General features: G+C 35.9%; 1 protein-coding gene across 1 annotated transcript in view; it reads left to right on the top strand.

Moving 5' to 3' along the window:
- LOC143246729 (homeobox protein dve-1-like) overlaps positions 1–23,606 on the top strand; it is a 131,613-nt gene extending 108,007 nt beyond the window's left edge. Inside the window, 2 exon segments of the mRNA XM_076493819.1 lie at positions 16,447–17,740; positions 17,743–23,606. Of these exon segments, the coding sequence (XP_076349934.1) occupies positions 16,447–17,740; positions 17,743–17,861 (1,413 nt within the window). The 3' untranslated portion in view covers positions 17,862–23,606.
- The last annotated feature ends 1,747 nt before the right edge of the window (positions 23,607–25,353 follow it).

The raw sequence follows: 25,353 nt of genomic DNA on the forward strand, positions 1-25,353 counted from the left end.
ATACTTTTTCTGTTTTTCAATGATGTTTTGTTTTACCTTCATTTCCTTTTATGCATTTTACTACATTTAATTTATTTTTACCTTTTTACCGGACGTTTGGTGCAGATAGCCTCGCTGCTTTGTGCCATAAAACACTAAATCAATCAATCAATCAACCATGTTGGGCTGTGCTAAAGTTTAGCCAGTTTATCTCCACTGAGCTATTGTCTGCAGCACTTAACATTTTTATAATATATCCATTTTTATCTCCAGTCACTAACCTGTGTAAAAAAGATAAGTTACGTTCACGAGAATGCAGAGAAGTGCAAATGTCCACTCTTGTTCTAAGGTTGACTTCTGTCAAATCATGGGGACCAGTGTTTCAAGTTTTGACACCTTTCCAAGCTGTTGCAGATGACGGCGAACTGTTGAATGGGTTGAATTAAGCTGCTGTGCTAGTTCTTCAATTGTTACAGCACAATCTTCATCAAGTGCAGCCAGCTGCAAGTCATCATTAAACTCAACAGGATGACCTGAACATGTTGCATCATTTAAGCTGTAGTCACCTGATCTGAACTTTTGAAACTACATATTTTCATCATTAAAACCTTTTACAAAGACAGAAATAATGATGCACTTTCTGTATTAAATTTTTGGACATTACTTATGGGATGACCTGATATATCTTAATACAACTGACCTACTTTGTGATCTGTTAATACAGAGAACTCAGGCTTGGTATCTGGATGTAGTGAATCACTCACAGGTTCTGTAGTGACAGTTGTTTTGATAATATCCTTACGACGAAACCTGAAATCAGACGTATACTGAATTACAGTGGTTCCTTGTTCTAGTACAGCTACCAATAGATAAACTCATCAGTTCTTCTTTCCTTTTCTTCATAGTTGTGAAGCTAAGAGCATATCTGATGGTCTAAGTGCATACACAAAGAACGTTCATCTCTATATTTTAATGTTTTAAAATTGTAAACACACGTAGGTTTTGTATCTTACATGAATCTAACTAAAATAATTCCTTATATTCATTTTCTGTGCAGGTAAAAATATAATTATTACAAAGTTTCAATTTATATTTAAAACCATCTATTTCACATATGAGTATCAACAGTATTTCTCAAGATTTCTATCCACAATACCAGTTTATTATCCACAATACCAGTTTATTATTGTTCTTTATAACAACACAAGTACTTCAGGTTCAGCTGACTTGTGTGAAGTGATCCAAATCCTAAAAATTCTCACCTCGGATACAAATGTTGAAGTGTTAAACTGAATATTGACAAGGAATTTTGTTTGAGTATCTCTGTGTTGTGGTTTCTCAGGTAGGCTTCAGCCACAAATGGGTTTAAGGTTTCCTGGCCAGTTGAACTGTTGTGAAGAACAACAGCTTACAATCATCATTCAGAATAATTATATATCACTATTCTTTGTTGTTTTATTTTTAGACCAATATTGTACTGTTTGTGTTGAAAGAAGTTTGTTGATAGGGATCATATTGGTGTTGTGCTGTTTATATTGGTGGAATGTTACAGAGATTGACCAGACCAGTATTGTACTGTTTGTGTTGAAAGAAGTTTGTTGATAGGGATCATATTGGTGTTGTGCTGTTTATATTGGTGGAATGTTACAGAGATTGACCAGACCAGTGTTGTACTGTTTGTGCTGAAAGAAGTTTGTTGATAGGACCATATTGGTGTTGTGCTGTTTATATTGGTGGAATGTTACAGAGATTGACCAGACCAATGTTGTACTGTTTGTGCTGAAAGAAGTTTGTTGATAGGATCATATTGGTGTTGTGCTGTTTATATTGGTGGAATGTTACAGAGACTGACCAGACCAATATTGTACCGTTTGTGCTGAAAGAAGTTTATTGATAGGATCATATTGGTGTTGTGCTGTTTATATTGGTGGAATGTTAGAGATTGACCAGACCAATATTGTACTGTTTGTGCTGAGAGAAGTTTGCTGATAGGACCATATTGGTGTTGTGCTGTTTATATTGGTGGAATGTTAGAGACTGACCAGACCAATATTGTACCGTTTGTGCTGAGAGAAGTTTGTTGATAGGATCATATTGGTGTTGTGCTGTTTATATTGGTGGAATGTTACAGAGATTGACCAGACCAATATTGTACCGTTTGTGCTGAAAGAAGTTTGCTGATAGGATCATATTGGTGTTGTGCTGTTTATATTGGTGGAATGTTACAGAGATTGACCAGACCAATATTGTACTGTTTGTGCTGAGAGAAGTTTGTTGATATGGATCATATTGGTGTTGTGCTGTTTATATTGGTGGAATGTTACAGAGACTGACCAGACCAATATTGTACCGTTTGTGCTGAAAGAAGTTTGTTGATAGGATCATATTGGTGTTGTGCTGTTTATAATGGTGGAATGTTACAGAGATTGACCAGACCAATATTGTACCGTTTGTGCTGAGAGAAGTTTGCTGATAGGATCATATTGGTGTTGTGCTGTTTATATTGGTGGAATGTTACAGAGATTGAACAAACCAATATTGTACCGTTTGTGCTGAGAGAAGTTTGTTGATAGGATCATATTGGTGTTGTGCTGTTTATATTGGTGGAATGTTACAGAGATTGACCAGACCAATATTGTACCGTTTGTGCTGAAAGAAGTTTGTTGATAGGATCATATTGGTGTTGTACTGTTTATATTGGTGGAATGTTACAGAGATTGACCAGACCAATGTTGTACTGTTTGTGTTGAGAGAAGTTTGTTGATAGGATCATATTGGTGTTGTGCTGTTTATATTGGTGGAATGTTACAGAGATTGAACAAACCAATATTGTACTGTTTGTGCTGAGAGAAGTTTGTTGATAGGATCATATTGGTGTTGTGCTGTTTATATTGGTGGAATGTTACAGAGATTGACCAGACCAATGTTGTACTGTTTGTGCTGAAAGAAGTTTGTTGATAGGATCATATTGGTGTTGTACCGTTTATATTGGTGGAATGTTACAGAGATTGACCAGACCAATATTGTACTGTTTGTGCTGAAAGAAGTTTGTTGATAGGATCATATTGGTGTTGTACCGTTTATATTGGTGGAATGTTACAGAGATTGACCAGACCAATGTTGTACTGTTTGTGCTGAGAGAAGTTTGCTGATAGGATCATATTGGTGTTGTGCTGTTTATATTGGTGGAATGTTAGAGAGACTGACCAGACCAATGTTGTACTGTTTGTGCTGAGAGAAGTTTGTTGATAGGATCATATTGGTGTTGTGCTGTTTATATTGGTGGAATGTTACAGAGATTGACCAGACCAATATTGTACCGTTTGTGCTGAAAGAAGTTTGTTGATAGGATCATATTGGTGTTGTGCTGTTTATATTGGTGGAATGTTACAGAGATTGACCAGACCAATATTGTACTGTTTATGCTGAAAGAAGTTTGTTGATAGGATCATATTGGTGTTGTACTGTTTATATTGGTGGAATGTTACAGAGATTGACCAGACCAATGTTGTACTGTTTGTGTTGAGAGAAGTTTGTTGATAGGATCATATTGGTGTTGTACTGTTTATATTGGTGGAATGTTACAGAGATTGACCAGACCAATATTGTACCGTTTGTGCTGAAAGAAGTTTGTTGATGGGGATCATATTGGTGTTGTGCTGTTTATATTGGTGGAATGTTACAGAGATTGACCAGACCAACGTTGTACTGTTTATGCTGAAAGAAGTTTGTTGATAGGATCATATTGGTGTTGTGCTGTTTATATTGGTGGAATGTTACAGAGATTGACCAGACCAATGTTGTACTGTTTATGTTGAAAGACGTTTGTTGATAGGGATCATATTGGTGTTGTGCTGTTTATATTGGTGGAATGTTACAGAGATTGACCAGACCAACGTTGTACTGTTTGTGTTGAAAGAAGTTTGTTGATAGGATCATATTGGTGTTGTGCTGTTTATATTGGTGGAATGTTACAGAGATTGACCAGACCAGTATTGTACTGTTTGTGCTGAAAGAAGTTTGTTGATGGGGATCATATTGGTGTTGTGCTGTTTATATTGGTGGAATGTTACAGAGATTGACCAGACCAATGTTGTACTGTTTGTGTTGAAAGAAGTTTGTTGATATGGATCATATTGGTGTTGTACTGTTTATATTGGTGGAATGTTACAGAGATTGACCAGACCAGTATTGTACTGTTTGTGCTGAAAGAAGTTTGTTGATAGGATCATATTGGTGTTGTGCTGTTTATATTGGTGGAATGTTACAGAGATTGACCAGACCAGTATTGTACTGTTTGTGCTGAAAGAAGTTTGTTGATAGGATCATATTGGTGTTGTGCTGTTTATATTGGTGGAATGTTAGAGATTGACCAGACCAATATTGTACTGTTTGTGTTGAGAGAAGTTTGTTGATAAGGGATCATATTGGTGTTGTACTGTTTATATTGGTGGAATGTTACAGAGATTGACCAGACCAATGTTGTACTGTTTGTGGTGAAAGAAGTTTATTGATAGGGATCATATTGGTGTTGTACTGTTTATATTGGTGGAATGTTACAGAGATTGACCAGACCAATGTTGTACTGTTTGTGTTGAGAGAAGTTTGTTGATGGGGATCATATTGGTGTTGTGCTGTTTATATTGGTGGAATGTTACAGAGATTGACCAGACCAATATTGTACTGTTTGTGTTGAGAGAAGTTTGTTGATGGGGATCATATTGGTGTTGTGCTGTTTATATTGGTGGAATGTTACAGAGATTGACCAGACCAATATTGTACTGTTTGTGTTGAAAGAAGTTTGTTGATAGGAATCATATTGGTGTTGTGCTGTTTATATTGGTGGAATGTTACAGAGATTGACCAGACCAATATTGTACCGTTTGTGTTGAGAGAAGTTTGTTGATAAGGATCATATTGGTGTTGTGCTGTTTATATTGGTGGAATGTTACAGAGATTGACCAGACCAATATTGTACCGTTTGTGCTGAAAGAAGTTTGTTGATAGGATCATATTGGTGTTGTGCTGTTTATATTGGTGGAATGTTACAGAGATTGACCAGACCAATATTGTACCGTTTGTGCTGATAGAAGTTTGTTGATAGGATCATATTGGTGTTGTACTGTTTATATTGGTGGAATGTTACAGAGATTGACCAGACCAATATTGTACTGTTTGTGCTGAAAGAAGTTTGTTGATAGGATCATATTGGTGTTGTGCTGTTTATATTGGTGGAATGTTACAGAGATTGACCAGACCAATATTGTACTGTTTGTGCTGAGAGAAGTTTGTTGATAAGGATCATATTGGTGTTGTACTGTTTATATTGGTGGAATGTTACAGAGATTGACCAGACCAATATTGTACTGTTTGTGCTGAGAGAAGTTTGTTGATAAGGGATCATATTGGTGTTGTACTGTTTATATTGGTGGAATGTTACAGAGATTGACCAGACCAATGTTGTACCGTTTGTGGTGAAAGAAGTTTATTGATAGGGATCATATTGGTGTTGTACCGTTTATATTGGTGGAATGTTACAGAGATTGACCAGACCAATATTGTACCGTTTGTGCTGATAGAAGTTTGTTGATAGGATCATATTGGTGTTGTGCTGTTTATATTGGTGGAATGTTACAGAGATTGACCAGACCAATATTGTACTGTTTGTGCTGAAAGAAGTTTGTTGATAGGATCATATTGGTGTTGTGCTGTTTATATTGGTGGAATGTTACAGAGATTGACCAGACCAATATTGTATTGTTTATGCTGAAAGAAGTTTGTTGATAGGATCATATTGGTGTTGTACCGTTTATATTGGTGGAATGTTACAGAGATTGACCAGACCAATGTTGTACTGTTTGTGCTGAGAGAAGTTTGTTGATAGGGTTCATATTGGTGTTGTGCTGTTTATATTGGTGGAATGTTACAGAGATTGACCAGACCAATATTGTACCGTTTGTGCTGAAAGAAGTTTGTTGATAGGATCATATTGGTGTTGTGCTGTTTATATTGGTGGAATGTTACAGAGATTGACCAGACCAATATTGTATTGTTTATGCTGAAAGAAGTTTGTTGATAGGATCATATTGGTGTTGTACTGTTTATATTGGTGGAATGTTACAGAGATTGACCAGACCAATGTTGTACTGTTTGTGCTGAGAGAAGTTTGTTGATAGGATCATATTGGTGTTGTACTGTTTATATTGGTGGAATGTTACAGAGATTGACCAGACCAATATTGTACTGTTTGTGTTGAAAGAAGTTTGTTGATGGGGATCATATTGGTGTTGTGCTGTTTATATTGGTGGAATGTTACAGAGATTGACCAGACCAATGTTGTACTGTTTGTGTTGAAAGAAGTTTATTGATAGGGATCATATTGGTGTTGTGCTGTTTATATTGGTGGAATGTTACAGAGATTGACCAGACCAGTATTGTACCGTTTGTGCTGAAAGAAGTTTGTTGATAGGATCATATTGGTGTTGTGCTGTTTATATTGGTGGAATGTTACAGAGATTGACCAGACCAGTATTGTACTGTTTGTGTTGAAAGAAGTTTGTTGATAGGGATCATATTGGTGTTGTGCTGTTTATATTGGTGGAATGTTACAGAGATTGACCAGACCAATATTGTACCGTTTGTGTTGAGAGAAGTTTGTTGATAAGGGATCATATTGGTGTTGTGCTGTTTATATTGGTGGAATGTTACAGAGATTGACCAGACCAATGTTGTACTGTTTGTGGTGAAAGAAGTTTATTGATAGGATCATATTGGTGTTGTACCGTTTATATTGGTGGAATGTTACAGAGATTGACCAGACCAATGTTGTACTGTTTGGGCTGAGAGAAGTTTGTTGATGGGGATCATATTGGTGTTGTGCTGTTTATATTGGTGGAATGTTACAGAGATTGACCAGACCAATATTGTACCGTTTGTGCTGAAAGAAGTTTGTTGATAGGATCATATTGGTGTTGTACTGTTTATATTGGTGGAATGTTAGAGAGATTGACCAGACCAATATTGTACCGTTTGTGCTGAGAGAAGTTTGTTGATGGGGATCATATTGGTGTTGTGCTGTTTATATTGGTGGAATGTTACAGAGATTGACCAGACCAATATTGTACTGTTTGTGCTGAAAGAAGTTTGTTGATAGGATCATATTGGTGTTGTGCTGTTTATATTGGTGGAATGTTACAGAGATTGACCAGACCAATATTGTACTGTTTGTATTGAGAGAAGTTTGTTGATAAGGGATCATATTGGTGTTGTACTGTTTATATTGGTGGAATGTTACAGAGATTGACCAGACCAATGCTTGTACTGTTTGTGCTGAGAGAAGTTTGTTGATAGGATCATATTGGTGTTGTACTGTTTATATTGGTGGAATGTTAGAGAGATTGACCAGACCAATATTGTACTGTTTGTGTTGAGAGAAGTTTGTTGATGGGGATCATATTGGTGTTGTGCTGTTTATATTGGTGGAATGTTACAGAGATTGACCAGACCAATATTGTACCGTTTGTGCTGAAAGAAGTTTGTTGATAGGATCATATTGGTGTTGTGCTGTTTATATTGGTGGAATGTTACAGAGATTGACCAAACCAATATTGTACTGTTTGTGCTGAAAGAAGTTTGTTGATAGGATCATATTGGTGTTGTGCTGTTTATATTGGTGGAATGTTACAGAGATTGACCAGACCAACGTTGTACTGTTTGTGCTGAAAGACGTTTGTTGATAGGATCATATTGGTGTTGTGCTGTTTATATTGGTGGAATGTTAGAGAGATTGACCAGACCAATATTGTACCGTTTGTGCTGAGAGAAGTTTGTTGATAGGATCATATTGGTGTTGTGCTGTTTATATTGGTGGAATGTTACAGAGACTGACCAGACCAATATTGTACTGTTTGTGCTGAGAGAAGTTTGTTGATAAGGATCATATTGGTGTTGTGCTGTTTATATTGGTGGAATGTTACAGAGATTGACCAGACCAATATTGTACTGTTTGTGCTGAAAGAAGTTTGTTGATAGGATCATATTGGTGTTGTGCTGTTTATATTGGTGGAATGTTACAGAGATTGACCAGACCAATATTGTACCGTTTGTGCTGATAGAAGTTTGTTGATAGGATCATATTGGTGTTGTACTGTTTATATTGGTGGAATGTTACAGAGATTGACCAGACCAATATTGTACCGTTTGTGCTGAAAGAAGTTTGTTGATAGGATCATATTGGTGTTGTGCTGTTTATATTGGTGGAATGTTACAGAGATTGACCAGACCAATATTGTACTGTTTGTGTTGAGAGAAGTTTGTTGATAAGGGATCATATTGGTGGAATGTTACAGAGATTGACCAGACCAATGTTGTACTGTTTGTGGTGAAAGAAGTTTATTGATAGGGATCATATTGGTGTTGTACTGTTTATATTGGTGGAATGTTACAGAGATTGACCAGACCAATGTTGTACTGTTTGTGGTGAAAGAAGTTTGTTGATAGGGATCATATTGGTGTTGTACTGTTTATATTGGTGGAATGTTAGAGAGATTGACCAGACCAATGTTGTACTGTTTGTGTTGAGAGAAGTTTGTTGATGGGGATCATATTGGTGTTGTGCTGTTTATATTGGTGGAATGTTACAGAGATTGACCAGACCAGTATTGTACTGTTTGTGTTGAAAGAGGTTTGTTGATAGGGATCATATTGGTGTTGTGCTGTTTATATTGGTGGAATGTTACAGAGATTGACCAGATCAATATTGTACTGTTTGTGTTGAAAGAAGTTTGTTGATAGGGATCATATTGGTGTTGTGCTGTTTATATTGGTGGAATGTTACAGAGATTGACCAGACCAATATTGTACTGTTTGTGTTGAGAGAAGTTTGTTGATGGGGATCATATTGGTGTTGTGCTGTTTATATTGGTTTATAGAGATTGACCAGAGCAATGTTGTACTGTTTGAATCTTGTTGAAAAGGGCCATAGATGTATAGATCTTCTCGCACCAGTTTAATCTCATGGAGTATAACCTTACCAATGTTGTACTGATGGAATCTGTGTGAGAAAAACCATATCCTTGTCAGCATCATAATCCTCCATAACATACCAAATGCCACGTCCAGCAACAGTTTGAGTCAAAGAAAACCATATTTATGTCTTGATCAGTTCAAACATCCCAGTTTAATCAATTTGAACTATTTTGTTTTGTTTTAACCATCTGAAGAACTAAATAAGAGGACTCTTATTTTGAGTGGACTTGAAGATATTTGTGAAAGAGTTTATGGTCCATCTGACATGTATCATTTCTTGGTAAGAAGCACGAGTGACATTACACTATGTAACAAAATGTTTACTTTTTCTTGTTCCTAAACAGAAAGTGTTATTTCCCGATTACTTATGCCTAAAGTAAATAGAAAAGACCTAATTGTCTATTCAAACTTTGCTTTTGTGACCTGGGAGTGTATAACAAAAACATGATGGATGACTATATTTGGGGGCTGATTCGTGAAAATGGTTTACATTACAGTCGCAAATCTCGAAAAACTACTCACTTCTAAACATTTTTGTATAACTTCAGTATAAATACATGTAAATCTTGATTCATATGTTGTTTTAATCAGACCTTATGTAAACGAAAATGTGTAAATTTGCCCGTTTTTACATATAAAATAGGTTAATTTGTAAATTTGATTATCCAGATCACAAAAGCGAAGTCTGTACTTTTACATCATAAGTAATTAAGAAATAACACATACTATCCAGGAACATAACTTGTGTTACGTAGTGTTATAGTTCTGATTACTGCCAGAAAATGTGCTCATTCCTTACATAAACAGCGCCACGTCATCACATGGTAGCCAGCACCATCGTGTGACAGATACATCCATGTTAAACATCAGTGTTGCTTTCTGCTAAGACTCTAGGAAGCGTTAAGAGTTTGGATAAATGATGATAGGTTTTTGAATGATTTGATTTTACAGTAATTGTAATCAGTGATGTAGTAGGAAGAGTTAAACCTAGATTGAAATCGGAATATTAACCAGTGTACATATTGTTATGGGTTTCTTATTCTATGATGATGAAGTTAGTTTTGGATAAATGTATTGAGTCGTGACATGTTTGAACTGATTTGTTCCAAGTCCTCCTGGTGTCTGAAATATCTCTGCGTTCATTGATAAGTAATGAATGAAGGTATTTTTGAATGTGGTGGAAAACAACCGTAGGAAACCAGTTTAGAAACACCAGAAAAAGATATGTAATATTGTTGGTTTTTTGTACTTAAAACGTTGTCTTTAGTTGAGATATGGCTATTCTAAATATTTACCGTTAAAACTTTCAGCGTACACTGTGTATTCGTGTAAAATGTGTGTCACGTGCTCATTATGGATAATTAGATGTATAGGTATTGCAACTTGCACAGTTTTAACAGTGGTGTACCTACAATGAGTACGAGTCATCTCATTACAACGTACACCGATAAGAGGAATGGTAGATGAAAACATCGCATGTTTCCGAACTTCATTTGATCAAGATATTCTTATCGCATGTGGGAATCCTGCCGCTTTTCGGTGTGATTACGGATTTTAATATCATTAGCGGATCCTTCTGTATCTACACGGATATATTGGTGTTGTTAATCTAGACGATAGTTCGTGTTTGTGACCAACCCGTTGGCTGCAGTTACTGTCATGTAATCTTCATTAGTTGGCTTTATTCAGCTGGTAACAATGGTAGTTTCTGTGGCAGGTGTAGCTAGCGGAACGTTTCATGTGGTGCGTCTAGGTACATCAAAGATTCAGCGCCCTTCACAAGGAAGTTAATAAAGTGTTTCCCGAATCGCTTTGATGTACAAACCGCCACGAAATCCTGTGTGGCGAGGCTTTCTCTGCACGAGCCTGTCACAGTGGGGCCGGCTTATCTCCGATATCCATTAACATCTCAACAACGGCAGACCACTCTTGTACTTTGTATGTCCTTTTCCATTTGCTAAAAGTAATTAAACCAAATTTTCATTGGCCTAACGTAAGTGACCACTGTATATGTTTAATATTACTTGTTTATCCCGCCGATGTTACTTAAAGAATTAATTAAAAGTCCAATACAGCAAGTTTAGAATAACTGTGTAATATGTACGCTTTAAAGCAACTCGGTGTTGATATTGCGCGCCTTATTTTAATAAGGTTCTGGTTTATCTGAAACAATCCCCTGTTTTAACAAACACCACTCTGTGAATTTAGCCAAACGTGTTTACAGTTCTTTGTTGACTTTATTATACATGTTCATATTTTTAGTAAGTTTCGAGTCGTGGTTTTTGTACTTTTTTCTTGAGTCTCATCACGTGATTTTTGACGCTTTTGTTTTTAGTGTCATCGCGATTTTTGACGTTGTGTTTTTAGTCTTATCACGTGATTGTTGACGTTTTTGGTTTTAATTAGTCTCATCACGTGATTTTTGACGTTTTTGTTTTTAAGCAGTCCCATCACGTGATTTTGACGTTTTGGTTTTTAAGCAGTCTCATCACGTGATTTTGACGTTTTTGTGTTCAAGTAGTCTCATCACGTGATTTTGACGTTTTTAGTTTTAGTCTCATCACGTGATTTTTATTGTGTTTTCAATTAGTGTCATCACGTGATTTCTGACGTTTTTGTTTTTAGTCTTATCACGTGATTTTTTATTGTGTTTACAATTAGTGTCATCACGTGATTTTTGACGTTTTTGTTTTTAAGTAGTCTCATCACGTGATTTTTGACGTTTTTGTATTCAAGTAGTCTCAACACGTGATTTTTGACGTTTCTGTGTTCAAGTAGTCTCATCACGTGATTTTTTTGACGTTTCTGTGTTCAAGTAGTCTCATCACGTGATTTTTTGACGTTTTTGTATTCAAGTAGACTCATCACGTGATTTTTGACGTTTCTGTGTTCAAGTAGACTCATCACGTGATTTTTGACGTTTCTGTGTTCAAGTGGACTCATCACGTGATTTTTGACGTTTCTGTGTTCAAGTAGACTCATCACGTGATTTTTGACGATTCTGTGTTCAAGTAGTCTCATCACGTGATTTTTTGACGTTTCTGTGTTCAAGTAGACTCATCACGTGATTTTGACGATTCTGTGTTCAAGTAGTCTCATCACGTGATTTTGACGTTTCTGTGTTCAAGTAGTCTCATCACGTGATTTTTTGACGTTTCTGTGTTCAAGTAGACTCATCACGTGATTTTTTGACGTTTCTGTGTTCAAGTAGACTCATCACGTGATTTTTGACGTTTCTGTGTTCAAGTAGTCTCATCACGTGATTTTTTGACGTTTCTGTGTTCAAGTAGACTCATCACGTGATTTTTGACGTTTCTGTGTTCAAGTAGACTCATCACGTGATTTTTGACGTTTCTGTGTTCAAGTAGTCTCATCACGTGATTTTTTGACGTTTCTGTGTTCAAGTAGACTCATCACGTGATTTTTTGACGTTTCTGTGTTCAAGTAGACTCATCACGTGATTTTTTGACGTTTCTGTGTTCAAGTAGACTCATCACGTGATTTTTTGACGTTTCTGTGTTCAAGTAGTCTCATCACGTGATTTTTTGACGTTTCTGTGTTCAAGTAGTCTCATCACGTGATTTTTTGACGTTTCTGTGTTCAAGTAGACTCATCACGTGATTTTTGACGATTCTGTGTTCAAGTAGTCTCATCACGTGATTTTTTGACGATTCTGTGTTCAAGTAGTCTCATCACGTGATTTTTGACGTTTCTGTGTTCAAGTAGTCTCATCACGTGATTGACATAGTTTTCAGTGAGTTTTAGCAAGTAATTTTGACGTTCTAGTTTTATGTGAAGCCAAAGTTATATTACTATGTTTTGTTTTAACGTTCTAGTTTTATGTGAAGCCAAAGTTATATTACTATGTTTTGTTTTAACGTTCTAGTTTTATGTGAAGCCAAAGTTATATTACTATGTTTTGTTTTAACGTTCTAGTTTTATGTGAAGCCAAAGTTATATTACTATGTTTTGTTTTAACGCTCTAGTTTTATGTGAAGCCAAAGTTATATTACTATGTTTTGTTTTAACGTTCTAGTTTTATGTGAAGCCAAAGTTATATTACTATGTTTTGTTTTAACGTTCTAGTTTTATGTGAAGCCAAAGTTATATTACTATGTTTTGTTTTGACGTTCTAGTTTTATGTGAAGCCAAAGTTATATTACTATGTTTTGTTTTAACGTTCTAGTTTTATGTGAAGCCAAAGTTATGTTACTATGTTTTGTTTTAACGTTCTAGTTTTATGTGAAGCCAAAGTTATATTACTATGTTTTGTTTTGACGTTCTAGTTTTATGTGAAGCCAAAGTTATATTACTATGTTTTGTTTTGACGTTCTAGTTTTATGTGAAGCCAAAGTTATGTTACTATGTTTTGTTTTAACGTTCTAGTTTTATGTGAGGCCAAAGTTATATTACTATGTTTTGTTTTAACGTTCTAGTTTTATGTGAGGCCAAAGTTATGTTACTATGTTTTGTTTTGACGTTCTAGTTTTATGTGAAGCCAAAGTTATGTTACTATGTTTTGTTTTAAGTAACGCACACTTCGGATCATACCATATCTACTTTATACGTTACCATTCGTTACTTAATTAAGTCTGTTTGGCCTTTGTGGAATTCTTTTATGTACCTTCAGCAAAACAAACACAGAGTGATATATTAAACCATTGTCCACGTTGTATTCATATAATTGTTTTTGTGTGCAGTTCAGTGAATTATCTGAATATAACCAATTAAAACTTGAGTAGGTAAAAGTGATAATGCTGTTTCATTCAGTGTTATCCTTCTTGTCATAGGATGGGTAGGTTACGTGAAAACTGTTAAATAAGATTCTGGGTCATCATGTGCTCATCCATAGAATGGGTTAAATGGAGATGTGAGAGACCACTTGGGCTCAAGTGTAGCCATCTTTAGTTTTGAACTGCTGAACAGAGGAAAAGACGACTAGTTGGTAGCACTTGTCACCACAAGGGTTGCTTCTAACCAAATTCTGGAAATGAATATCACTGTTGTAATCCACCATAGCTGAAGCTTGTTTCAGTAATGTTTCTTGAATCCAGATCCCTCAAATCTGAATTGTCTGGTATACTAACCTTTGAACCAAGTCCTGACCATCATGTAGTAACTAACTTTGATTTGAGAAAAGTTTGGCTGAGAGTAGTATCTACCTGCTGTAAATTAAAACTGCTTTAGTTTCATAAACTTAGTTTTGAGCTTGCTGGAAAGAAAAGAAGTGTTTGGTTCTTATATGCAACTAATTATGGAACATGTCGGTTTTTCTAAAAGGCAGTTATGAGCAACCATATTGATTATTTCCAAATTCTGGCTCAGAAGTAGAAAACAGTTTTACATTTATGTGGTCATGTGTAAGGAAGACTATAGGTCTCTTAACAAACCTCGTGCACAAGGTGAAGACTGTGTGAGTAACTACATGTTTAGTCCTTGGTGTCTGTTCACTCCAATTCTTAATATTTTTTTTCACTGTAGTTGCAAACAGTTACCTAAGTTTTTGTGACACGATACAGTACTGTAGTTTTACTTTTTATTGTGTTATAGCATTCATAGGAGTATAATTCACATCCAATTATTGGAAATAAAAAATCGCTAGACCAGTGGATCTGGTCTAACAATGACAGTCAAACCTAACTACCATCTTTGACAAGAGTGTTAACTGAGGATGTGATGACTAGCTGGCCTTTTCCTACTCTATCACAGTTAACTCTGATGTTCTTCAAATAGCTTTGAATGAAAGTCAGTAATATTAAGTAAGTCTCAAGACTTGTTAGCTGTGCTTTATATGCAAGACTTGTTAGCTTCATATGACACAGCTGTTGTTGTAAATAATGTATTTGAGATTAAAGTTCCTCTACTAAGTTTTAAGTCCATTTTAGATCATATCATTTCTCGTATATTGTGGATTGGAACTTCTTAAATGAAATCATTTTCTGCTCAATACTTTTTAAATCATTTCTGAATATTTCTTTCTTTATTTGAAATGCTGTTGACGTTTCATGTAATATTAACTGTTAATATAAAGGTTAAGACATTCTGTAACATTTATTATTTAACATTTGATTTGAGTTTGTACAATCCAACCAGTCCACTACTGGTACAGCGGTAAGTTTTCAGATTTACAACCCTAAAATCAAGGGTTCGATTCCCCTTGGTGGGCTCAGCAGATAGCCCAATGTGGCTTTGCTATAAGAAAACATGCATGCACACAAATAAACTGACCATATAGTGTATCTCTTCCTTGCTGAAAGAGTGTGGCATATCCCTTCCTTGCTGAGGGAGGAGTGTGGCGTGTCCCTTCCTTGCTGAGGGAGGAGTGTGGCGTGCTCCTTCCTTGCAGAGGGAGGAGTGTGGCGTGTCCATTCCGTGCAGAGGGAGGAGTGTGGCGTGTCCATTCCTTGCTGAGGGAGGAGTGTGGCGTGTCCATTCCTTGCTGAGGGAGGAGTGTGGCGTGTCCATTCCTTGCTGAGGGAGGAGTGTGGCATGTCCATTCCTTGCTGACGGGGAGGAGTGTGGCGTGTCCCTTCCTTGCTGAGGGAGGAGTGTGGCGTGTCCCTTCCTTGCTAAGGGAGTGTATTAACATTCTTTCTGGATATAAAAGGTAGCATTGGAGCAAACAAGTTAATTAGTTGAGATATCTGTCATACCATTACAATTAATTTTCCACAATTATTCAGTCGAGAAAGTAGTTACTTGTTAGATTACAAAATGAATAAGATGAATAGTGGAAGCATCAAGTGTTCTTTTTCATACTTTTATAATTACTGATTTACATTGTATGTGAAAATCATTTTGTACTCTACTTTGTTCAGATCTAAATTTATGTGAAAATCATTTTGTACTCTACTTTGTTCAGATCTAAATTTATGTGAAAATCATTTTGTACTCTACTTTGTTCAGATCTAAATTTATGTGAAAATCATTTTGTACTCTACTTTGTTCAGATCTAAATTTATGTGAAAATCATTTTGTACTCTACTTTGTTCAGATCTAAATTTATGTGAAAATCATTTTGTACTCTACTTTGTTCAGATCTAAATTTATGTGAAAATCATTTTGTACTCTACTTTGTTCAGATCTAAATTTATGTGAAAATCATTTTGTACTCTACTTTGTTCAGATGTAAATTTATGTGAAAATAATTTTGTACTCTACTTTGTTCAGATCTAAATTTATGTGAAAATCATATTGTACTTTACTTTGTTCAGATCTAAATTTGTTTCTTTTTTCCTTAACAAATAGTAATAATAACAGTTAACATTATTTTAGAAAAAAATGCCAGGACAAATAATTTTATTGGTTGTGGTTTTATTGTTTATTGTTTATTCTTACTGTTGTTTAGTGTGCAAATTTATTGTTCGTGCCCTCTCTCACTGATTGAACCTGTTGGATTTGTTTATAGGAATTTATTTGATTTCCTATTTCTATTCATAGTCCATCCTGTTAGCCCTATCTAAAGGTCGACTTGAATGTGACATATCCGAGGAAACAAGAAAGAAGTTTGACCATTGGTACTTGCAACAGGTTTTCCAGCATTGCCGACAGGTGGCGTTGCTCCACAAGCAAAACATGCATCAACAACAACAAACCAGGATTAATCATTTAGATCAGTTGCCAATAGATGGAGCTGCAGTCATATCCAACAAACACCATCATGTGCATGGACATGGGGTTGTTTTCACCAGTCCACCTCAAGGAAGGACCCGTATCAGAACGTCTTTCGACCCCGAGTTGGAACTGCCAAAATTACAAAGATGGTTTGCTGAAAACCAACACCCTTCACGACACCAAATCCAACAGTATGTTAAGGAACTAAACGCATTGGAATCCCGAAGAGGGCGTAAGCCTCTAGATATCAATAACGTTGTTTACTGGTTTAAAAATGCACGTGCTGCCTACAAGAGGGCAGAACAAAGGTACTTTGTAGACCCTAACGGTTCTCGTAGCCCAAGTGGTGACTACTGTGAAGACAGCAACCCTCATGAAGCAGATAACAGTACTAGTGACGGGTACTACAAGAACAGTGTAGACTGCTCTAAACAACGTAAGATTGACTTTTGTAGCCCAAAAAACGGTTTCAAAATGGACTTACAAGGCTCAGACAAGGAAAATCCTGATAACATTGATCACACATTGGATTTGTCAGTGCGTCGAGAGACCACAGATACAAACAGCGCTAGTGGTCAGTCAGTACAGCGAGATCTTGTGGATATGAATAATAGCATTGGTCAATCTGTACGACAAGAGATCACTGACACAAACAATAACAGTGGTGACCATAGCTCCAATGTTTCACCATCCCACCATAAAAGAATGGAACAGGCAGAAGTCAAGGAAGAGCTTCCTGAAGATATTACAGATAATTCAATAGACTCCTGTGTTTCAGGTGATGAAGACCAGGATATAGATGTTACAATGATAACCAGTGAAAGTTGGGAGAAGTCAGAAAGGAATAAAACTCCAAGAGAAAGTTTATCTCATCAAGACTTTGAAAATAGAGACACTACTTCATCTGGACCAAGCCATCAGATGACACCCTCTGCTTCTGTATCTCCTTACAATATGGAAGAGAGAAGGAAAAGAAATCGCACTTTCATTGACCCAGTGACAGAGGTACCCAGGTTGGAACAGTGGTTTTCTATCAACACTCACCCTTCACATAGTATGATAGTACGTTTCACTCACGAGCTGAATGTCATGCCTTACCGCCAGAAGTTTCCCAAGCTTGAGCAAAAAACATCCAGTTCTGGTTCAAGAACCGCCGTGCTAAGTGTAAGCGACTGAGTTTGGCAGCAGTCAAAGACAGTGGACCAACCATGGACAGATTAGCATTTCAGCCACTAAGGTGAAAACTGGACATGGACAGAATGATGTTACAGTAGTTTCAAACTACCTGGCTGTATAATTTAGTTTCCAGCAGCTCAGAATAAAAAATATCTAGTTTAAGATGTGTTGGACAGATTGAACAACCAAAGGAATATTAGATTAACAAGGTCAAGCCAGAGAAAGCAACTTGCAAAAGAATATATTGCAAAGTCAGCAGCTCGAAAGGAAGATACGATGAACGTGAAGACATTACAGAGAGAGTGAAAAAATAAAAGATATGAACAAGATTAAGATATTACTGTGAAGAACTTGTAAAATTAGGTATAAGAGTCAGCTTGTGGTTATGATGGTCAATGTGGTTGGTCAGCTTGACTGAAATGGATCAGCAAAATAGTCAGAAATAGATTTAGGCTACTTAGATTTAAATGTGCAAGTGAATATAGATTTGGTGAAATAAATCTGATTAACTAAGGATCATAGGTTAAAAGAAAGAAGTCAGAACTAGTGTTTAGTTACTCAGATGAAACATCCTAGGTTTAGCAGATGAAGGGAAGTTAGGCTTAGCTAAGTATCACTAAATCAGTGATTTGTGAAAGAACAAAATGGGACTTTAGCAGGTGAAGGGAAATTAGGCTTAGCTTGGTATTGCTAAATCAGTGATGTATAAAAAAAAAACAAGATGGGGATTTCGTGCATAAAGGAAAGTTAGGCTTAGCAAAGTATTGCTAAATCAATAAAGTATGGAAGAACAAGATGGGACTTTTATAAGTCTTGGAATGCTCTCTTAACTTAGACCATTTTTGAAGTGACTCTGACGTGGTTATAGAAAACAAATGTTACCAACTCTTAAAACTCCTATGTAAGAAGGAGTTAACATTTGCCTCTAATTGTTCGAGGTATAAATTATTTAATAATTTTGCATCATCTAAGTATTAAATAGTTTAGAACATGAAAATCACTTAGCTGGGTATCAGAATGCACACCTTACTTTTTTTGTTGTTATTAGATTGAAAAATGTATTATTTAAGCAGTTTGTAACTGTTGGTTACATCAAATGTAAGATGATGTGCAAGTTTCATGTCACCTTGATGTTTCTGGAGCTTGCATGGCTTGTGGTTAGCATGGGAGACTGTTGATTGGAAGGTGCTTGACGTGAATGCTCCACCATCAGAGTAGAATTATACTTTACACTATTAAGACTGTGATTGGATTACAGGACTGCATTATATCCAACTATTTTATTTAGAGTATTTGTTGGTGGGTGCTGTGAACTAGCTGCCTTCCATCTAGTCTATTAGTTCAAAATTCAGGAGAGCTGTGAGAAATGTTGCACTGTTTGTTATGACATAGGATTTACTACTTTACTATGTTACCTGGACAGTTGCATCCCAGCTGGTTATCCACAACATAAGTATAAACAGAGGATATGAAAGTGAAGCACACCATTTTAATCTATATTATTTTTGTCCAACTCAATAAAAATAATCCAGTTTATTGTCACAATAACCTTCTTCATAAGTTAACCACCATAATTAAGAACAATAGACTAGAGTTTTCAGTTGTTAACCACTTAAACTTCATACATACACTTTAATTGTGATGGTTAACATTATGTTTGTTAACATTCTCTTTTGCATACTGTTTACTGTAATGCATGACACCTGGCTTGATATTTTGTTTGTGCATTAATTGATGTGGTTCACCTTTGAGACCTTAGAGGGCTTCATGGGTGTCTTCTCATGTTATTAGTAATAGAAAGAGAGAAACGTAATTCTGTAGGAAATTGATCACAGAGCAGTCCAGTTAAGTTAAATACCAGGAAACAACTTTCCAAAATCAGCAACTACTATAAAAGAATCTTGCAATTCCTCATCCAAGAATTTTTATCAAAGGTTCATAAAATATAGTTGCCCAGGGTAAACAGTTGCTTGTCTTGGCACGCAACTTCATTACTTTTGGTACTTACGTTTAAGTTATGTAGACTCTTGGAACAGTTAAACTCACCATTTCAACATTTCATTGTGTATATTCTTATATCTTATTAAACGCATTCTTTGTCTTTGTATCAAACAGTTCATCAACACTGATTTACTGATGACATTTTGTTTTTGTATCAAACAGTTCATCAACACTGATTTACTGATGACATTTTGTCTTTGTATCAAACAGTTCATCAACACTGATTTACTGGTGACATCTTGTCTTTGTATCAAACAGTTCATCAACACTGATTTACTGGTGACATCTTGTCTTTGTATCAAACAGTTCATCAACACTGATTTACTGGTGACATCTTGTCTTTGTATCAAACAGTTCATCAACACTGATTTACTGGTGACATCTTGTCTTTGTATCAAACAGTTCATCAACACTGATTTACTGATGACATCTTGTCTTTGTATCAAACAGTTCACCAACACTGATGTACTGATGACATCTTGTCCTTGTATCAAACAGTTCATCAACACTGATTTACTGATGACATCTTGTCTTTGTATCAAACAGTTCACCAACACTGATGTACTGATGACATCTTGTCTTTGTATCAAACAGTTCACCAACACTGATGTACTGATGACATCTTGTCTTTGTATCAAACAGTTCACCAACACTGATGTACTGATGACATTTTGTCTTTGTATCAAACAGTTCACCAACACTGATGTACTGATGACATCTTGTCTTTGTATCAAACAGTTCACCAACACTGATGTACTGATGACATCTTGTCTTTGTATCAAACAGTTCATCAACACTGATGTACTGATGACATCTTGTCTATGTATCAAACAGTTCATCAACACTGATTTACTGATGACATCTTGTCTTTGTATCAAACAGTTCACCAACACTGATGTACTGATGACATCTTGTCTTTGTATCAAACAGTTCACCAACACTGATGTACTGGTGACATCTTGTCTTTGTATCAAACAGTTCATCAACACTGATGTACTGATGACATCTTGTCTTTGTATCAAACAGTTCATCAACACTGATGTACTGATGACATCTTGTCTTTGTATCAAACAGTTCATCAACACTGATGTACTGATGACATCTTGTCTTTGTATCAAACAGTTCATCAACACTGATGTACTGATGACATCTTGTCTTTGTATCAAACAGTTCATCAACACTGATGTACTGATGACATCTTGTCTTTGTATCAAACAGTTCACCAACACTGATGTACTGATGACATCTTGTCTTTGTATCAAACAGTTCACCAACACTGATGTACTGATAACATCTTGTCTTTGTATCAAACAGTTCACCAACACTGATGTACTAGTGACATCTTGTCTTTGTATCAAACAGTTCATCAACACTGATGTACTGATGACATCTTGTCTTTGTATCAAACAGTTCACCAACACTGATGTACTGATGACATCTTGTCTTTGTATCAAACAGTTCACCAACACTGATGTACTGATAACATCTTGTCTTTGTATCAAACAGTTCACCAACACTGATGTACTAGTGACATCTTGTCTTTGTATCAAACAGTTCATCAACACTGATTTACTGATGACATCTTGTCTTTGTATCAAACAGTTCATCAACACTGATTTACTGATGACATCTTGTCTTTGTATCAAACAGTTCACCAACACTGATGAACTGAGTTGGGTTATAACATGTCCCATCCCTCTAAGAAATCCAAATGTGGATATTTATTGTGGAACTTCTTTACGTGTGTTTCTTCAATATCTTCCTGGTACTAACTACGATACTTTTAATTCGTCTTATGTCGGTATTTCGTCTTGTATTGTCACATGTATTCTGATTTAGAATATTAACCCCTGTTACATTCGAACACAGATCAGACAGTATGTTTTGTGGGTTTCCGCTTAACAATAAAACAGTTAATGGTTTTATTTTTAATTTACCTACCTTTACATGACTTATAATAGTTTACTGAAACTTATCGGTTTCATATAGCTTACAGTGATATTTGTGTGTGTACCAGTTTGCTCACGCCTGTTTCTTTCAGTTTTCAGTGAAATGTGTATCTCTAATAATTGACATCTATTGATTTCTCATAGCCGACCGTGCAACATGTATATATAATAAAACAGATAGTGACGTCATATTGTCTATTATGCTCACAGTATCTAGGGCCAACGGTTCTAGTATTTAAAGAAATTCTATATTGAAAAACAATTAGAAACAAACGATAACTTTTTCATTTGTTGTTGTTTTTTTTTTTTTTTGCTTTTCTTATCTTATTACTTTCTTATTAATTACTATTAATTTTAAAAGAAAATAACGGACAAAAGTCCAGCCTACACGAAGTAACAGAGTTGATACTCCGTTACATACAAAAGCTGCAATTCTAGACGCCATGTTTGGCCTAGCTAAAACGTCGACATGAGCAGGCCCATTGTGTTATGCTAACAAGAAGTAACGACTGCAATACGAATTATTGGAACTTCCAGGAAAGATGCTGCCGTTCATGTTAACGTTGGTCGGACTGAGTAATACACAGAGAGAGGATGTTCATGTTGTTTTATACATGTTAATGTGATGTGACATGCGATAAGGCTTTTCACGTGAATAAAACACGAACTTGTTTTATAGACTTATGATGAATGTTTTTTTTGTGTTTTTTTTTATAGTGAAGATGTTTCTTACGAATATTCCATTATTAAAATGGCCAAGTGTTTTTTTGTGTATTAATAGGTAATATATAGTTAGGTGAGAACGGAGCAGTATTCCTGTTTCTGAGTCTTGTAAGATAGTGTCTTTGTTAAAGGGGATCACTTTTGTATATATCATTAGCTGGACATTGTTGTACAGTTTCATATTATTCTACACCCCTGTTTCTGTACGATTAGTGTTAATTAACCCATCGTAGTTGGAAAATGTATAAACTCTTGTATATATGGAATAGCTATGCTAAATGTTATTTCAGACAATGATAGTTGCTGATTTGTAAAAAACAAACAAAAAAACAACGTTACCGTGAGTGCTTTAAGTGTGTAATAAGAGTAACAAGCACAGAATAAACCAACCAGGTAGTAAAGATTTATCTGTACAAGAAAAATGATTTGGAAAATCGTATGGCCTCAAACATTAGAAAAGTTTTAACATGTTTATACCTGAATCAAACGGCATGTCTGTTACATTCGAAGTTGGCTAAGCCTTATTTTGAATAATTCAGCTAATTTACTGTAATAATGGTGAATTTCGGAACGCTCCTTATGTAATATCGTAAAATCAGCGTTTTTATTCTTTGGGAAGTAATTAAGTTAACTTAAGCTACTTGTAATTATCCATTATGGACAATGGAAGAAGGTGGTTTTCAGAGCAGGCATTAGCAACCATGGTTAATTGAATGTAATCAGTTTGTTTCAGCAACAGTTGAAAGGTTTTAATATAATCTTTCGGTTTCTTTAATTTTGTGCACATCATAAGAGACGTGACGATATGTTTGTAAAATGTCATTATGTTAGATTTGGTCCTTACGTAACTCTGCTCCTGTATTATATACGTAAAACTTTATCTCTCGTGTTTCCCGTTGGGAAAGTCTTGAATATTGTTATGTATTAAGAAATGATGTTTAACGAGAATTCCGCTAGGGATTTGTTTGTCCGATAAAGAAAGAAGCGTCTAATTAGGTACTCTGTTAGAGTCTAAAGCCGAGATTTTACTAATTTCTGTTATCCATACACGTGTTGTAAGCATGAAATGCTTCTAATAAAATGTCTTGGGTGTACATAGAAACTTTCTATGTTTAAATAAAGGTTGTTTTCAACTCTTTAGTCCATATATGTTTATCTTTTTGAAGCCCTCTGGTGGGTCACCAGAAAGGCTGAAACTTACTATTCTCAAAATTAGGTTCTGACACTCGTGATGGAGAGAGCGCTGATCGTAATCTGAGGGTCGCAGATTCGAATCGCCGTTCTACCAAACACGCTCATCCTTTCAGCCGTGGGGGCGTTATGATTTTACGGTCAGTATTGCTGTTCGTTGGTAAAAGAGTAGCCCAAGAGTTGGTGGTGGGTGGTGATAATTAGCTGTCTTCCCTCTAATCTTACACTGCTTAATTAGGGACGGCTATCGCAAATAGCCCTCCTGTAGCTTTGCGCAAAACTCAAAAACAAACCACTGATGGTCGATTGCTTAGCTTTGGGCTCAACAACAAATGATTTGGAGTGGGCGTTGCCTAGTAGATAGCGTGGATCTGAGGATTCATGGCTTACTTCCCGTTATCTACAAATCACTCTTCGCACTTCAGGTACGATATGAAAATTGCGATCAAATCCCTCTTGTCAGATACAACTTTTGTTGGATGCTTTTCACTAGCTGTTCCCTAGTCCGTCAGTTCGAAATTAGAGACGGTTAAGCGCTTACAGACTTTGTGTAGCTTTGCACAAAACTCTGATATAAAGTTATTATAAAATTATCGACACCCATGTAAATAATTCCTTCTCGTAAGCTGTGAAACCAAGACAACAGTAAGATAATTTGGAGTAACATTAAACAAAAACGACATTGCTTGGTATCGGTGTGCTATTTTTATATATCATTATGCCTGTAGGTTACAGAAATCTCTGAAGGTATATCTCGGGCGAGTCTACTTTCAACACTCTAACAATGGACTCCAAATCCTGACGGCCGGGCGTGGCCAATTGCTTAGCGCGCCGGACTGTGAATCCAATCCTTGGATACGTGATGTTGTATACTGTAATAACTACAGCAGATTGAAAGCAAGCGTGGGAGAAGTAGAAAATCACCTGTTACTACTATTACACACCTTTTAACTAAACAAACAATCTCGCCCTAACCAGGGCGGATGACAAGAACAAAGCTCTGCTTTTCCACCAGGGATATCAAAACTTGCCTCAAACGTTCCGCTGAGCCACTGAATGGGGACAGGTTGAGACTGAATTTCTTTATCTCTTGTATTTTCCATTATTAAATGTTATTTTTAATTTTTAGACATTTAACTATCTATATATATATATAGGTTGCAAAGGTAGCCTAAAAGACAATAAGTGATATAAACTTACAATGTAATCTCTTATCTGAGGAGACACGTTCGAATTTCGAGCGGAAATTGCAATATTATAAAGAAACTTAACTTTAGGCTTAACATTCTCGTATCTTGTCTGTATATTACCTAGTCTTTCTTACCCTTTGCTTAACCATCTTTTCTGATTATTTGATAAGTTGGAAAGGAGTAACTTAAGGACATTTTGTAAAATAAAAGTCGAACGCTACGTGCGATCAATATTTGACAAATTACGTGATGTGAGAGACCTGATTTTCACCGTGAGCTAATCTCGAACGTACTCATCGTATTCGTTTGTGCGCTCGTGGTAGTAACTTTTACCCCAAAACTTAACTGTATTTCACTTCATATAACAAATGGAAGTTGTATATTTGTTGCATTACACGCTTCTGTATGTTTACATATATGGGATGATTACGAATTGTAGCTTATCACGTATTATCGAAGAAATTTATCTCTCCCGAACATATAAAAGTTTCTAAAAGATGGCA

Source organism: Tachypleus tridentatus, chromosome 3 (genome assembly GCF_004210375.1).
Source record: "Tachypleus tridentatus isolate NWPU-2018 chromosome 3, ASM421037v1, whole genome shotgun sequence".
Taxonomy (NCBI): domain Eukaryota; kingdom Metazoa; phylum Arthropoda; class Merostomata; order Xiphosura; family Limulidae; genus Tachypleus; species Tachypleus tridentatus.